The sequence below is a fragment of the Dermacentor andersoni genome, chromosome 10 (genome assembly GCF_023375885.2).
Source record: "Dermacentor andersoni chromosome 10, qqDerAnde1_hic_scaffold, whole genome shotgun sequence".
NCBI classification, from domain to species: domain Eukaryota; kingdom Metazoa; phylum Arthropoda; class Arachnida; order Ixodida; family Ixodidae; genus Dermacentor; species Dermacentor andersoni.
Window position 1 is genome coordinate 121,961,520 of NC_092823.1, and position 12,205 is coordinate 121,973,724.

The window sequence follows — 12,205 nt, forward strand, 5'->3', positions numbered from 1 at the left end:
CGCTGAAACACTGATTACTGCTAGGCACGGACAGCCGCGGTCTACATTATAAGCACATTCCACGAACAAAAATATATATAAAACAGGCGTATCAATGCTCAGCCAACACCACCTAGATATAAGCAAATCCTCTGTATCACGGCAGCCTACGTCACGGCCGATCCCTCAGTAGTTACGTAGCCTGATGGGTCATTGGATGTGACTGCGCGCGCTGACTTGAACTCATATCATCGCTAGTGGCTGGTGACAAGCAATCAGCTGCCGTTTCGTAGCAACGCCAGCGAGGCGGGAGTGCGAACAATTCGCGGTAGGGTGGCGCCCTTTCCACTTCGTTTCCGACAGCGGCCGCTGCGAATCGCCCCACTTCGGGTTCGAGGCTATTTGCCACGCGTTCGCGTGTTCCCGCTCATATTGCTCACGATAGCACATTTTGCGGACGCGTTTGAAAGCATCCTGGTATCCACATCTCAAGCATATAGGCAACGCAACAAAAGGGTGCAGGAAACAGCGCATCTACCATTGCTGCAGAACAGCCTTCAAAGTTCGTCTATTGCCGTTCGAAAATCCCGAGGACGCCTCGTACGACATGTTCGTGCTTGTTGATTTACGCACTCTCTGTAATCTATAGCAGAACATGCGGCAGACATGCGGAAGCTCCGCGATCAAGGCAATCGTTTTCTTTTCGAAAAACTGTGGTATATGTACTAGTGTACATGCGGCTCAGGAGGCCGCAGCCAGAGCGGATGTTTCCGTTAGATGCATGTGCTCTCCTGCCTGAGTATTATGTGTGTGTGCACCTAAAGCTTGTAGACTGCTACTGTCCTTATTTTTCATGCAGTAAAGAGACAGAAAAAGAGTGTAATCATTGCCTATTGGTCAGAGAATTGGGCTGCTGTGATGACCTTCGATCCCACCATCATTCAACTATAGCTTCGACCCATGAAGGTCAGACCACACGCACCCTTGCCAGGGTGCGCTCACCCATGGCCGGTCCTGGTTAGATGTATTGGCACACTTCGCTTCGTGATGAATTATTGACAGCGTTCTTAAAATGCGCAAGTTGTATGTGGCTACTATCCGTCGGTGAAGCTAGTGCAGGACAAAGCCGTTCCGCACCTCTGCACCACGTAGCACCGCGAGACAGGAGGGTATGAGCGCGAGCGCGCACTCAAGCCAAGTCATGCACAAAGCAAATGCTTCAGTGGCATGTTCGGTGCACCTGCGGTGTAAATACCGCGGCCGCCGCGGGGTGCCGCCACGAGCCCACTGGCTTTAGAACCCCTTAAACTTTGTAAAGTAGTGCCATGCTTTGAAGAATGCCGCCTCCTCCTCGCGCGCTCTGGCCGAGGACTATGCCGCGTCGCTATTGGCCCAATAGTATCACGTGGGGCCTCGCGCCGTGCATCAGCGCCATTTTCGCTCGAGAAGCGTCTACGGAGTGGCTAGGAGCGCATGTTGGCGCTGTTGCTATGCTCGAGCAGTGTAGGCGGCGCCACGGTCGAGGAGGGAGCGTGAGAGAGAGGAGAAACGAGGAAGAGGGAAGGCGGAGGAGGAGAGTGTCGCTACTGTACGAAGTTTAAGGGGCTTTAACTGGCTTAAGGGTTCCTCGATGTCCTCCTCGCGGGCGTGCAAGGAGGTCATAGGAGGTGGAGGAGGAGGAGGAAATAAAGAGAGAAGGCAGGGACGTTAACCAGAAATGCGTCTGGTTGGCTACCCTAATCTGTGGGACGGGAAAGAGGGAATACAAAGATAAGATAAAGAGAGGGAGGAAAGCCGCGGTAAGCTCGCGCACGTACGCGCAGGGCCTGAGCGAGTCAAAGGCGTTCACGTAGGCCAGTCTCGCTGAGGACAACCGAGTTTGGTGCGTCGTAGGCACCAAAATCGGAAGTTTCCGTGTCTACGTAAACATGCGAAATAAAATTGGAACTGCGTGCCACGGTGACGAGACGACGGAGCGTCTTGGGCACACCCCGCTCCACCGTAGCCTTAGCAGTGAAAGTCATTGAAGAAGAAGAGGAAGCACCGCGAGCGCCATGTTTGATTGCCAATAACTCCACTTCTGCTGAACGCACTGAAGAAATTTTTTGCGGCATAGTATTTTTGGAATGGGGAACCAGCGCTGGAGTTTTCACGGCGCCTGCAGCGCCGCCCTGGCAGTCAGAACGTGCACAATGCAGCCTCCCCCCGCGGACGAAAATTGCGTTGCGTGCCCTTAAAGGCGAAGGAAAACAAAAGGGCGCCGACGATACTGTTGCGTATACAAGTGCCACGACTAAGTCGGCATGAGGGAGGATGTATCCTTCTGCGTCTTTCCATCTAAACCCTACGAACAAGAACGGAGGCGGCTTTGGATCAAAGCAGTCAGGCGAGCGGAGTAAGCTCCCGTCTTGTCGCCTTGTCAAGCGGTGTCGGGCTGGTTTCTAAATCAAATTTCGCGTGTATCCTTGGTTTATTCGATAGTGAAGACGGTCAGCCATGGCAGACAGTACCAAACAGCAGAATCTGCAGTCGGTATTTCGTCGGAAACAAAATGAGCAATAGCATGCACCATCCGGCATATGTACCATTTTTCCTTCGCAATGCCACCGCCAAGCCCCTTCCAACGCCACCGCACCAAGTGAACGATACGAAAGGTAAAAATTATCCATTCATTGCCAAGAATTATGTGGGAGGGAAGCTGCCTTGTAATACGAGTTGTATGCGCATAGTGCCGGCGCACGCGCGACTAAGCCACCTATGTGTTTATAAAAATGCGCATGCGGATGAGGACTCGGAGCTGAGATGCATCCGGCAAATTTATGTAATTAGTGCTAAATGTAGCCAGGATTGTTACGGATCAAGCAGCGGAGCACTCAAACCTTTGCTTGCGCGAGTCAGCTGATGCGATAAAGCTTCCTTCTCCATTGACTGCTGTGGCGAAGTAACATCAGAATTTTTTATATCTAGCCAGAGAAATATGGAATATCTTCAGGCCAACTAATACTTACGAAACCATAGCGCAGCACGACCGGAGCCATAACTGCTAGATTTGCGAGGCAGGCAGCCACGCAAGCATGGCATCGATACACGACGCAACCGTTAAAGAAACACACGTGCTCGCCGCGACGCACTGTGAAAAATATATAAAGCTTAAAAAGCTTCTTTCGTCATTTCTTCACTTGATGGCGCTAGCTTCTTTACAAAAACTCCACTTGAAGCGGCGCGAAAACGGAACATACGAACTATAATACGGCTGCGTATGTGTGTGTGTCGTCTGGTTGTGTGGCTGGAATATGCCGCGTTTCGTCGCCAGGGCGGCGTGCAACGCACTCTTTTCGACGCGCCGCCTATCCAGCGCTGGTTCCCCATAGCCTAACTTCAAATGCATTTCTCGACTTCGATAAAAAGTGGTTCGGGGCCCCTTTAGGTCCCTAATATGGTTAGCATTCAGCTCGAACCATTCCGGCTGACTCGTCGCAACGGGGTCCTGCAATATAACAGAGAGCGATGATTCCAAGGGAAGGGAAGCGTATCAGGGGGTGGCAGAAAGTTAGGTGGGCGGATGAGATTAAAAAGTTTGCAGGGACGACATGGTCACAATAAGTACATGACCGGGGTTGTTGGAGAAGTATGGGAGAGGCCTTTGCCCTGCAGTGGGCGTAACCAGGCTGATGATGATGATGAAAGTGCCACGTTTGTCCTGTTATTAAATCTAGCCAGTTCTGGTCCCTACGCCCACAGAAAGCTATTTGGCTTTTTTATGCTCCCAAATGTATCAGCAGCAGATAATATATAAAAGCGGGACACCAACCGATTCAATGACAAGTTCAAAATGGCGTTACACACCAATCGACAAGTTTCCCGATCCAACAGATGATAAGCCCGCCACAAAGAACGTTGCAGCAAAGAGAGAGCGAAAATAAGCGAAAGAAATTCAGTTCTGTTTCACGCACAACGACATCGCTTCTATTGTCCCTTCATTCCGCTACTGCTACTGGCCGGAAGACACACAAGTTTCGGTAAATAGTGCTCTTGACTCCACCGACAAAGGCACGCCTTCATCGTTCTGTCCTGTAGCTAGCCGGGTAGCACATACGAAAGCGTCGTCATCACCACCATCGTCACTGAGCCCGCGGTGGGAGACTCCCCGGCTTCGGTGGCAGAGGAAATTGGCGCCATCTATGAGGAGGGCGAAGCCGAAGATCTGTTTCCCTTGCATGGCCTCGTAGATCGCCGCGCGCATGAGCGCCGATCCAGGTGGCCGAGCCCTTCCTCCACCAACTCCTCTCCCCTCGCCCTCCCTCGCAACTCCCTCGCAACTCCCTCACCTTCAGCTGTCTCCGCGCGCGCGCCGTGCGGCTCCGACGGCCCGGCGCTAGCTTAGCCCGCTGCATGACGTTTCATGTTTCGTTATCTGGTGTTGTCGGGAAGCGTGCGCTGCTGTGCGTTGACCGGCGTGGGTAGTTTCGTCAGTTTCTGGGTCCTCGGTAGCTTTGTGCTTGTGCTTCGCGATGTTTCACCCGTTTCACGACTCGTACCGCTCGTGCATCGTGCAGGGGTGCACGAATACCTCAAAAACAAGCCCTGCAAGGTTGTTCCGGGCGCCTAAGGACAACAGGTGAGCGCGCAGATCCAAGGACATCAGAAGGCGCACGTACACGAACACAGCCATGTTCATGTTCATGCTCAATGAGCCTCTGGACGTTGTTGCGCCTTGATTGTGCTACATTTCCCTCTTGCCGGTAGAGAAAGCTGACAAATAGATGTTCCTCCTCATTGTGACCTGGTCTATGACTTGTGTTTTTCTGTGCCAAGTCTCATTCTGCAACTTCAGTAACTTGCCCACCTTTCCATTCCGCCCTCAGTGCTTTTTCTGTGTGTCACGTTCTACAAACGTACTAACAGCTGAAGAATTACTGTTCGTGTTTGTGTATTATCTCAGCAATCGCCGATGGGAAAACCGCGCGAACAACTTTCATGTGTAGGCATGATACGCTTTCTTTTTTCTTCTGGAAAGCATGAGCATTGCAAGTGTCCTACATGCAGATTTTTGCAGTTCGTGTTTATTATACAAAGGAGTGCCCAGTAGGTACGACTTAAGTCACGCAATTTTACTGCTAAGCATAGCATTCGGGGCGAAAGAAAAGTCGTTTTGTTGGCTTATTTTACCTGGTCTTTGATTGAGGAATAGGCCTTTCTGCGAATGTTTTCTATGTGCTGCTGCAAAAGCCGACTGCCTTCTGTTCCCCCTTGCCACCGTTACTGAAGTTGTAGCCAAGTGCAAAATAATGTGATAATGTGTATTTCAGTTTTTAGTACAATGTGATTTTTGTTCTGCCATGTCTTTTTCATTTTGCTCAGTGGTAATGAACACGTTACGCATTTCATATAGTTTCGTGCAGGTTTATAAGTGAGCTCTTTTTTGCTATGTCTGTCAATCAAATAATGTTAGCATTTTGTTCTACTTTTTAGGTATTTTGCGTGTCATTGTCTTTGCCCTTACCAGCGAGGTTTCCCTTTCTATACTTGTCAAAACTACTTGTCATACACGTCGTCCAGTTTTGTGCAATCTTTTAGTGCATATATCAGAAGCTCGTCTACATTTCGGTCTTGAGAGCATTATATAAAAATCTTGTTTTTTTTATACGTGTGTGTACATGAAACGGCCTTCGTGTTTTCTAGCGCTTTCTTTTTTGTTATTTCACCGTCTGTGAACTTTTGTGTTTAGTACTCTTGTATATGGCATGCACCTTTCACTTTTGCTCATTTTTTGAGCGTGTATCACACCACGTTATAAGAAAAATGTTTTCGGAAACGAAGTCAATAAAGCGAGGCCAAAGATCTGTTGTGTTGGAAGTGGAATTTTTTTTTATGTCCCGGTACATGTTGGTATAATATAAGCATGGGCAAGACTGCGTGCGTGCCAACGCATAGCCCAAGGCGCACCACGCGCCAGTTCGCTAGCAATGCCAATGCGCGGCGCAGCGCGCGCGATTGAGAAAAAAGAAAACACAACGCGCCGCGCACAGGTAAAAGCAAAAAAGAAAGTAAGCGGCGTGCGCGGCATGGGGGAAAGGGAGCGGAGCGGGTCGGCATAATAAAAACAAAAAGAAAAGAAAACCGTTTGAGAAAGGAGGCACCGCGCGGCTGCTGTTTCTCTTGCTATGACAACGTAAACAATCGTGTGTGCCGCCATTTTGCTTCTGCGTCGCCCTGCTGTTAGGGTCGTAACTGAAGGGGACCTTGGCGCTAGCGTCGAAACAGCGTCTGCTCTAAAACAGCCACTGGCTGCCATGCGGAGAATGACCCCTGTGGCTAAGCTTCGGCGCGCCGTCACCCGCGGACAGCTCCCGGCCGGCAAACTTCATCGGCTACTCTTTAACAAGGGCTTGGCAGAGGTCATCGTCGTCTTGAAGCACCGCGAAGGCATCTTTGCAGCACCTGCCGCACGTTCGGTTTACGGCCCAAGCCACGGCGCCCAAAGCGCCGAGGTACGCCAGCACAGCCACGATGTGCCAGGTGAACACGCTGGCGGCCAGCATCATGTCCGAGTGGCTATGCACATCCCATGGCGGATGTTCGGGTAGCGGGCTGTAAAGGATGAATCCGATCTGCCACAACCACGTTGCCTGTAACAGGCAAAAGCACGCGCGACCCAGGGATGCTAGCACGCTTCGGGGTCGACACATCTCGACGAGGATGCAGGCCGCCTCGGCCGCAATGGTGTAGACCAGGAGCGTGTGGACCAGAACGTCAAGTTGGTCTCTTCCATGCAGGTGGAAGTGGAACAGCAGGCCCTCGACGGTGACGGCCAGCAGGAGCACCACGTAGTCGGTGTACGGCGGGAAAGGGAAGCGGACGCTGGTCATGACGTCGACTACACCGCTGAGCAGATAGAAAAGGTACATGGATATGTGCTGAGCGCAGGCCATATTAACGAAGTAGCCGTACTCTATGCCCGCGTCCACCTCGTCGGATATACCCACAGAGCAGGTGACAATCTTGGCGATGCCTTCGAAGCTGAAGCGCTGAGATAGACAGGGTATCGGGTACGAGCAACGGCAGACGTAGGGCCGCTTTTGCTCCCTGCTGCGGACGTAGTTGCGCCAAGCGAAAAAGGCCCACCAACTTCCCATAATGAACAGGAAGGTTCCGGGCATGGCGTGGCCTATGAAGGTTCCCATGGTCCCGGCCGCTGGACAGTGACGTTCGAGGCACTCCTACTTTGCACTTGGCCTGCGATAAGCGAAATCACAATAAGTAAGATAAGTATGATTACCGCCGTCCGTAAATTAGGTCATGATGATGCTCGACTATGGTGTCTCTGCAAACCACAGCAGAAAGGCCACGAAGCGGGTAGTTACAGAAGCGTAAAATCTAAACATCAATATACTATATCGAACCTATTTTAATGAAAACCGACTTTGAAAGGTCCCCTGTATATCAGCTGTATTAGCCTGAGGAGGACACCACTTGCGAGAGCAACTACAAAGCGCAGTTGGCTAAATAAAATATTGCTAATTATCATTGTAGTAATTCGCTGCAGAGCACATGCTTCTATTGGGAAATCGAAACCTAGCAGATAATGAAGCAGTATTTTATTAGCACAAATCCTTTCCTTAGCGCCAATTTCTAGCAATACGACATACGTCTTCAAAACCTGTGGCACAATGCATCGATTTACCACGTCGCATTTGCCCCATTTTCGACAGTGCTGATAAGTGGTAATCAAACATGAATGCTTCTTGAAAAAATTTGGGCACATAACTTCTGCAAACCAATGCGAAGCACATGATTTCCGCTTAGGAAATATTATTAGCTTACCTGTTAAGCTTCAACTTCGCAATTGGGGAATGCGCTCTAAAGTGGCTAAATAAAAATGTAATTAGTTCAGGAAGGGGTGAATTAGTGTAATTAGTGAAAACACTCAGTAGCGCAATCTTTCTTGTGGGACATCGTCTGCTCTGCCACGGGAGGCTAAGGTGCTAAAAATCAGTGCCGTTAAAGAAGGATGATAAGACAGGTTTCTCATGAACGGAAAGTTTTGTAAGACTTCCAGCACAAATATGCACCGTAGGTCCTAGAAGACTCAGGACCGGATTTTTTAAGGATTCAGGTTCGAGGTGTGCTGCTTCTTTTTTTTTTTCCTTATGTGCTGTCATGCGCACATGGCTCCACATCGGCCAAGATTACGAAAATTGTTCAACACAGTAAGCAGGTAATGGACAGCAGAATCTTATAAAATGTAAAGTCATGCATGGGTTAAACCGCATTGCAGCGACATTTCCAGTTGACAAAATCCTCGATGGTGAATGGGATGCTGCGCAGGAAAGTTCAAGTCATGGCAGCAAAATAAAAGACAGTGTGCTCGATGTGGTAAGGTGTTGCCTGTTGGTGTATAACTTTACCCGGGACAAACTCATCTGTATATTGAAAGGTTAGTTGCACCTTTAAAGAAAATTCATTGATTAGATTCTTGTATTTCCATGCACGTTCTTGCGCCTGTGCGTACGCGTCTGCTCGTAATGGGAATTGTCCTGTTTGCGTTATCATCGACAACGGCAAACTTCGCCTTCGAAACATCTAGTAGGCTTACAGCCCTTTTGCAACAATGAAAACTTAATTGAAGAAAAAAATGAAGCGCTTGCTCTACACGTACGCTCAAGTGTAATGGAGCGTAATTAAAGTTCCAGCTCAAGAAATTTTATGAATATGTACGTGGTGCGGAAAGAAGACCTAGCATATCAGATTTGTAAAGTTACCAAGTGAATGGCTTCACCCGATTCAACCAAGGGACTTCTCGGGAAAAAGTTGTGACAGTGGTGGAATAGAAATAGCAATGAGAATTAGAAACAAACTTTGCGGGCAGTGCCTGATTTGTCCTTAAATCGCACCTGCGTAGCGCGGTAATTGGTTTATAACTAGACATACCCTGACTTTTCGGGGACGGAGAGGCTGCACACTGTAACCCAGCTGGACCCGCAAAAGCAGGTCACAGCGTGGTCATAAACATTTTCGTCATAAGGTCATGGCGAATCGAGTGGTTCCTGTAGAGGTATATTCCGATTTTCGAAAAGACCTTGTCCTACGTGTCATAAGATCTTTGAACATTTGCACTCCGATCGAGAGAATCAGCTCATTCTACAGGCATAAATCTGTGATAGATATACAAGACAATTACGTCGAAGTCCCCCTGTCGAGGTTGGTTCTCAGCAACTTCTGAAGAGAAGCATTGCCACAGATGCAGTTCCGAAGACAACTGACAACCGTCCACTCGTATTTTCGGAACCATGTAAACTTTATAGAGCGTCCAATCTATAATTACAATATTCTGATTACATTGGCACCAGTAAACTTAGATTGACGGAACCAAGTCAGTATTGTGCAGAGTCAATTCGTTATTTGTGATAGGCATATGAGTTACGACTCTTGCGTAGGGAGTGACAACGCCGAGGTGGCGCCCCAGTTTTCCTCTAAAGTTGCCTTTTTTGAAACGTAATATTTCGATGATAATTTACGTCACAGTCGCCATATTGAAGGCACCACGCCGGCATCTTGCAGGGAACATAAAAGGGTTGTAGAAATATAAACGATGACTGTTGAACGCAGTTCCGAAATCGCATCCCGGGATATATGACCCTGCTCGTGTATTTTATAACTTAGATTAATCTGTTATAAATGCATAGTGTTTTGTTATAGGCTGAAGGTCTTTAGCAAAGAAGTCAGCAGGTAAGATATAAATGTTCTAATAACGTAATGCAAAGCTATTTGCGTTGGGGATCACCTCGACCTACAAATAAAAAGATTTTCATAATACTCGTAATTTCTGAGACGTACTCCTATTATTCCATGAGAAAAATAGCGTGTGAATTTGAGAAAAAGAAATTCTGACATGTACGCACTTTCATGTGACAAATGAAATGGGTCGGGTAAATGTACCGAAGAAGAAAGATTTGTTCGCCTTCGAAATTCGCTTCTAGAATCTTATTCTGAAATGGACTTAATTATTTAACACAAAGAAAATGGCAGTTTGGCCCGAACAGCGAGGCTTTGACAGTGATATCAACGTTTAACGGCACACTCGATCAAGCTCATTGGCCCGTGCTCAAACGACACGCGGGGTGACATATAACCGCTCAGACTGTGCGGCCGAAACAACACCCTGGCACCTACCAGGCGCCTCACAACGCGGACACGACCAGGAAACGCTGCCAGCGTTAGCTATCACTTGCAATACAATGCAGCTCTTGAAGTGTGCAGAAAGGCGCGCTCGTACAAAGTTCGCCTGTTACAATGCGCCCCCCTCACACGTTGTGCTGTTTTGCTTGTCGGCGTTTGTGTGAATTTGGCAACGAGGGTAGCTTCACCGTTTCTTAACCTGTTCAATCAAAAGGTAGTGAGTTACGACCGCCAGATAATTGTTTACTTTAGTGGTTTTCATGCTACCTCGCCGACCGACGGGCTTGGCGTCCTACGAGAGAACCAGCACTCTACACCGGAAACTTTCGTCGGCCTCCAAGGAACGTACGTTTTGTGCAGAAGTGCAATTTAGACACACGCACGGCTGGCCATTTCCTACATTGCTTTCTGCGCTGAAAGCAAGAAACGTCCATAAAGCAGAGTGGCGGGGCACTTGAATATAGAGCTCTAATGGCAGGCCACCAAAACAATTTTCGCGTGTTCGAGAACAAAATGACGTCACTTCCGTTTTTAACGGATACGGCGTCACATAATTCTTTTCTTCCGTTGGGGCACCTGGGCATGCACAACACCCTGGAAGAAATTGCCGAAGCCCAGCAGCGCGCCCAGCTTGCTAGGCTTTCGACGACGCCTCCGGGGCGCACGATCCTAGAGAAGCTAGGCTTTGCTCAAGGAGACATTGAAAAAGACTTTGCGGACCTCCCACGGGACATCCGCGCCAAGATCACGGTCCGCCCTATACCCAGAAACGTGCTCCCCGAAAACAACAGGGGCAGACGACAAGCGAGAGGACAATTCCTTCTTAACCAAGCCGTGGCGAACCGCGAACGCTCAGCTTTTGTGGACGCGGAGGCATACACGGGAAACAAAGCTTTCGCAGTGGCGGTTGTGGACGGCCGCGGATCCACAAGATATGCAGCCACGGTAATTGCAAGGAAGCCTGAACAGGCCGAACAGGTTGCGATCGCTGTTGCGCTCACCGACGACAATCTTTCCCATATCTACAGCGACTCCATAGCCGCTATCAGAGCTTTCCAAAAGGGCACGGTCTGCGCACAGGCTCTCAGAATTTGTTTCAAAGAAAAAGATTAAAAACCACTTCATATACTGGTTCCCGGCACACTTAGGACCCAAGATCGGCGACGTCCCCAACCTTAACGAGGCGGCACACGAGGCTGCGCGCGCGCTTACAGACCGCGCGGCTTCACCCGTCCACTCGGAGAATAAGGACGCGCCCACTACATACAATGAAATCACTAAACACTACTACCTACAACGCAGACAGTATAGCACGCCACACCGCACGCTCACTAGAGCTCAAGTGGTTACACTCAGAATTCTACAAACAGACACATACCCCACGCAAAACAGATTACATCATTACATGCCTGAGCTCTACGACAAGTCTTATTGAACCAATTGCAATACATCCCTTAACGTATATCATTTACTCTGGCCGTGCTCGCAAGCTCACATAAACTCCGAACCGGACAAGCGCAAGTTTGAAGAAGCAATCCGGAGCGAAGAACTCGCTCCCCAACTCTGGGCTGTCCAGCAGGTCCACGACGCCGCCAGGAAACTCAACCTCCCGGTTCCGTCGTGGGAGACACCCACTCCATGAGAGCCCAAAGCTCTCGTGGCCTGCAAGACCTGAATAAAGTTGATTTCCTTCCTTCCTTCCTTCCGCCGGAAGTGTGCTCTCATAACACAAATGACGCTAAGCACCATCAACCGCAGATGAACCGCCACGTTTTGAACCTACGAACTTCTATGGAAGCTTCGCTACGCCTGGTTATTTACCTTAGTCTGCGCTACGTATCAGACCGCAACCACGTGCAACTGCAGCGTTTGCTTTGTGCACGACAGGACCAGGCGGCGCGCTCGCGCCGATATGCTGCTGCCAGCGTCATGGATATGTCAAATATGAACGTTTGCGTGCAGTGGGGTCGTGCGGCGACCCAGGGGGCCTAGGAGGTCCCAAATTCCGTGCCAAAATAAACTTTTTCCTCCTCCTCCTCCTCCTGTA

At 49.4% G+C, this 12,205-nt stretch overlaps 1 protein-coding gene across 1 annotated transcript; it reads right to left on the reverse strand.

The window, feature by feature from the left end:
* Positions 1–4,779: 4,779 nt before the first annotated feature.
* LOC126544912 (transmembrane protein 45B-like) lies at positions 4,780–7,213 on the reverse strand. Its single transcript, XM_055077920.2, has one exon. It carries the CDS (start codon positions 7,161–7,163, stop codon positions 6,351–6,353), a length of 813 nt encoding a protein of 270 aa, XP_054933895.1. The 5' UTR covers positions 7,164–7,213; the 3' UTR covers positions 4,780–6,350.
* Positions 7,214–12,205: the final 4,992 nt, after the last annotated feature.

What these genes read in the sequence shown, in the direction of transcription:
- LOC126544912 (XM_055077920.2), bottom strand. Translation starts at nt 7,163, where the DNA reads ATGGGAACCTTCATAGGCCACGCCATGCCCGGAACCTTCCTGTTCATT.